Source organism: Nannospalax galili, unplaced genomic scaffold (assembly GCF_000622305.1).
Source record: "Nannospalax galili isolate Female #2095 unplaced genomic scaffold, S.galili_v1.0 scaffold423, whole genome shotgun sequence".
Classification (NCBI taxonomy): domain Eukaryota; kingdom Metazoa; phylum Chordata; class Mammalia; order Rodentia; family Spalacidae; genus Nannospalax; species Nannospalax galili.
In genome coordinates this window covers 1,617,309-1,621,808 of record NW_008350949.1, presented here as the reverse complement: position 1 = coordinate 1,621,808, position 4,500 = coordinate 1,617,309, and the positions used below count along the sequence as shown (strand labels likewise).

The window sequence follows — 4,500 nt, the reverse complement described above, 5'->3', positions numbered from 1 at the left end:
AAAGAGGGAATGATTACCATGATTACATACCCAAAACATCAATAGGCATTAAAAAGTCCTCTCTTTGGGACATAATATTTTTCTTTATTTCTGTCTCAAATATTTCCTCTCTACTTTGTTACTTCTATATATCTAAAATGTAAATAATGTATAAAGACCCTTGAGGAAAGGCTACTGGGCTAGGAACACATAACTGGACCATCTTTATTGTCTATAGGAAGTTACCTTTGCTGTGGACCCATTTCCAACAAACGGAAGATGAGATGATTGTTCTTTAGAGCAGAACAGAGTTTTTTTGAGCTAGGGAGTGAAACCAGAACTTAATGAAGGCAATTTATACGTTACCTAACTCATCTTCTCCAAATCCCAAAATGTGACCTGAAAAGTAGCCCCGACAGGAGCCACTGGTACCCAGACAGAGGGGTTTTTCTTGCCATTGTTTCGTCACCGGACTTTGCTGGAGCGTTAAGAAATTCCTACAAGAAAACACGCCATAAACCTACAATGAAAACACATTTTTTGCTTAAACACCACTATAAAATGTTTTAAAATAAAAATTGTAATAAACGTCATACCAAAGGCGTAGCTTCGCCAGAGAAAGAAAATCTACCCCATCATGTACGGCAGCGCTGTGACATTCCCAGGGGAAGAAAATGCACTTAATATGCTGCGTGCAGGGGGCATTGAAAGCGTGTAAGCACAAGAAAGCCTCCTCTTTATCCAAGGAGGATACTTCTCAGCCAGGACTCAACTCCTGGCTGCGCTGCTGATCAGGCAGGGTCTGGGAAGAGCATTGGTCCAGTACAGTTTCCTGTCCCATGCAGCCACCAAACATATCAGTTCTCCCACGTGTCTAAATGCCAGCAACTTGGGGAACAAGATTCTTAACATGAGTTTCATCAGTTTCTTATAATTATCCACCACAAGACCTCAAACATTCAAGCTATAATTTTATTTTGTATTTTGTAGTATCTTTTCTTAGGCAGACAAATTACGTCGTGTTGTTCAAAGTCTTGAAAGTTTGGAAGAAACAAAATTTCTACTTTTCCAGGATACTTATTTTTTTAGTTTTTCTTTTTTGAGACAGGCTCTCCCTGTAGCCCTAGCTGGCCTGTAACTCACTATGTAGACAAGGCTGGCCTCAATCTCACAAAAATCCACCTGCTCTGCCTAGTGAGTGCTGGGTTAAAGACATGTGCCACCATGTCTTGCATACAGGGTAATTTTTAAAATAGTTTTTACAACTCATGCAAATAAAATTTTTAGTTAAGTTGTAAAGGGGGAAATATAAATAACATGGAACTCCATGAAAGACTTCTCTGCCCTTAAAAATGATCCCAGCACCCACATGGCAGCTAACAACTGTCTATAACTCCAGTCCCAGGGCATCTGACAGCCTCTTCTGACCTCCACGGGCATCGCACGACATGGGTGCACTTACCTACATGCAGGCAATACACGTATACACATAAAATAAAAATAATTAATAAAAAACAATTTCCTGGACTTGACCAAGTCTTCTGAAAAGCATCTCCTTGGAAGTTTTCCAATGAAACTTCCAGAAATGTTGGAGCACAGAGAGGTAATAACATTTATGTGTGTCCAAGATCTGACTCAAGAGGGAGATAGCCACTTGAATAAATTTTGTGTTAGGGTGCCGACTGACGGAGATGTCATTTGGCCTATGTAATTGTGGTGTCAAGGAACATACCCGTTACGGTCTCCAAACACGTAGCTTCCATACAGTCTTTCAGACTGACAGCCTCGGTAAATGAACCCACCAACCAAAGGGCCGTTGCTGAACGGCTTGAATTCTAAAAGCGATGGCTCACTTTCTAGGGAAATATAAGCATAGCATTATATCAAATGAAACATATTTTCAGCAAGTGAAAGTGATATAGACCAAGTAATGAGCATTATGATAGTTTGATTCTGAATTGTGTTTTGCAATGCAGGGCATGAATCCTTGTTAGAAATTCTGATGACGCTCATGAGAATTCTTGAAATAGCATCCAAATGTGAGCTTGATGAGATGAGAATGACTTTCGTGAGCTTGCTGATGTTGGAACTGTCGGGACATACTAGGATTCCAGTAAAATTAGAATCTGAATATTTTGAGATTATTGGTATTTACTTTAGAATCAAAATACTTTTTAAGTAGCTAATTTTTGAACACTTAAACTTTTTGTAAAAATGGTTTTGTTTATATTTGGTAAATCAAACCAGACCTCTGTCAAATCATAAAGTGTTTAAAAAATTTTTTTAAAGTTCACACTTTAATGAAAATAAAAACATAGTACATAAAAGGTCTTTAAATCTCCATTTATTGTATTATTAAAAGCACTGTCACTTAGCCTAGCAATATCTTCACTTAAAACATTTTAATAGTTTTGTTTATAGAGCTGCGTGGTTAGCAAAGTCTGCTCCAGTCACTCCTTTTGAATTATATGTGTTCAGTCATGTATCTCAATTCTTGCATGCACGCTGTTCCAAACTTGAATATATGTTCGTTAATTGCAATGGCAATGCTCCCAAGCTAGTGGCAAATTCATCTGAGGACTACTTTGCATGCATTTGACGTGAAATAAGTCACCATTAGCAGGCGGTACTTTATGCCAGAGCGCTTGTGGAAACAGCCTGTTCTTCCCCTCTGCCTACAGTGACTATGATATGATAAAAATATGAAAAGACAAGTTTTAAATACCCAGCCCCCTGAGCAAAGGCATATTTGAGTGACTAAGGTCAAGAACACTGGAGTCAGGCTGCTCCAGTTCAGATCCCCCCTTTACCACCCCGTTTTGGATGATCATTAACCTTTCTGCACCTCTATTCCCCTCTGTGACATAGCTGATGATGAACTCTATTGCCTAGAGTAGTTTAGTAAAGTTTACAGTTGCTCATGATAGGATGTGCCATGAGGTTAGCACTTTGGATTTGTTTTAAAATACATAAATGTAAAGCTATTAATACCCTAACTGGTTTTGTCTGAACTTCGGTGAATGTGATTGTAGAATTTAGTTTAATCTCCAGATAGATCCAAAAGTCCATTCAACTAGTTAGTGGCTCATTAGGTATTTTTTCAAACCACATTATTCTTTGGTTTGGCTTTTATAAGGCGCGCGCACACACACACACACAGAGAAATACCTGAAAAAAAAAATAACTGAATACCACATGAACTAACACAGTGGCTTCATTCCTACTGTTAAATAAATACCTCTATTGCATGAGCAAACATAAGAGCAATCAATTTAATAATCTCAATCTACTGTGTTCCCTAAATCATAATAATGTTTAATATATTACACCCTTCAAAAGGAATATATACCAAAACACTGAAAAATACCAAGTGATTTGGACTTCGTTCTCCAACTTCATATTTTTATGTTCTCTCTAAATAACTCCAGTAATCATGTTATTAAAACTAATGCTTAAATATTTCATTCCCATGACTTGTTTTTACAAGTCAATTGCTTACTTTGTTTTCTCTAAAATAAACCCATTTAAAAATTACTATTAGAAACACATCATTTTCCTAATTGTGGAGACTTGCATGTTGAATATCCAGTAATTTCTTAACCTTAAGACTTATTTCTCTGTTGTAAGATAGACAAGTTCCCCCATATAATAGTAAGCAAATAAAAGTTACTCATCTTGAGTTTCAGATGAGTAAAGTATATAAATTGCTGACTTTTGAAACCACTAAATTATTTGGACCTGTAGAGAGCCATTTAATCCATGAGAAAGGTAATTAACCAGACAGAACCCTCGGGCGTCTTAAGAGTCCCTGAACCTTTAATGCCTAAGCAGTTAACTCTCTCACCTCTGCCAGGCCAGTGCTTTCTCAAATACTCATTATGTACAAATCCTTTTCTCATCCATTAAATTCATACTAAAATGAATGTCCAACTAGAAGAAAACCAGCAAATTAGGCTTGACTTACCATAATCTTTCCCCTTTATTATTTGTAGGATTCTGGCTGATGATCTGTTTTTCCCATTGGAGTCTGAACAAAGTATTGTTAAATTGATGTTCATATCAGTGGGATGTCGATCCACCACACATCTGCAAAACAGAAGCAGATACGCATTAATTCCTACCAGGTACCTTTGTAGTTCCACTGAAGATTCCTGACCCAGGGAGGAGCCTTTGTGGGCTAGTGAGGCTCCCAGCAGCAGGTCAGCTTGGGTTCTTGAAACCACTGAAGGAGACACCCTGATGTGCTTGTTTGCTCTTCTGCAGCGTCATGACCTCTGGAGTGTATTTCTTACTTTCTCTTGTTTTCCTGTTAATGAATATTCACACTGTCTTAAAATCTTTGTTAGCCTATTGGTAAGGATGATCTCAGGCTTAACACATTGAAAAAGTTTAGAAATGTGAATCAGTGTCACAATCAAGTCACAGCTATAATACAATATAATATTAGCTTTACTACTAGTATTGTATTTCTTACATGGTATGAATATATTATTTTTTAGATTTTATATATATATATATATT

General features: G+C 37.2%; 1 protein-coding gene across 1 annotated transcript in view; it reads right to left on the bottom strand.

Annotated features, from left to right (window-relative positions):
- Hhip (hedgehog interacting protein) overlaps positions 1-4,500 on the bottom strand; it is a 93,449-nt gene that overhangs the window by 19,007 nt on the left and 69,942 nt on the right. The window contains exons 8-10 of the mRNA XM_008848050.2: positions 3,944-4,065; positions 1,712-1,835; positions 346-476 (exon numbers count right to left, since the gene is read on the bottom strand). Of these exons, the coding sequence (XP_008846272.1) occupies positions 346-476; positions 1,712-1,835; positions 3,944-4,065 (377 nt within the window). The remainder of the gene's footprint in view (positions 1-345; positions 477-1,711; positions 1,836-3,943; positions 4,066-4,500) is intronic.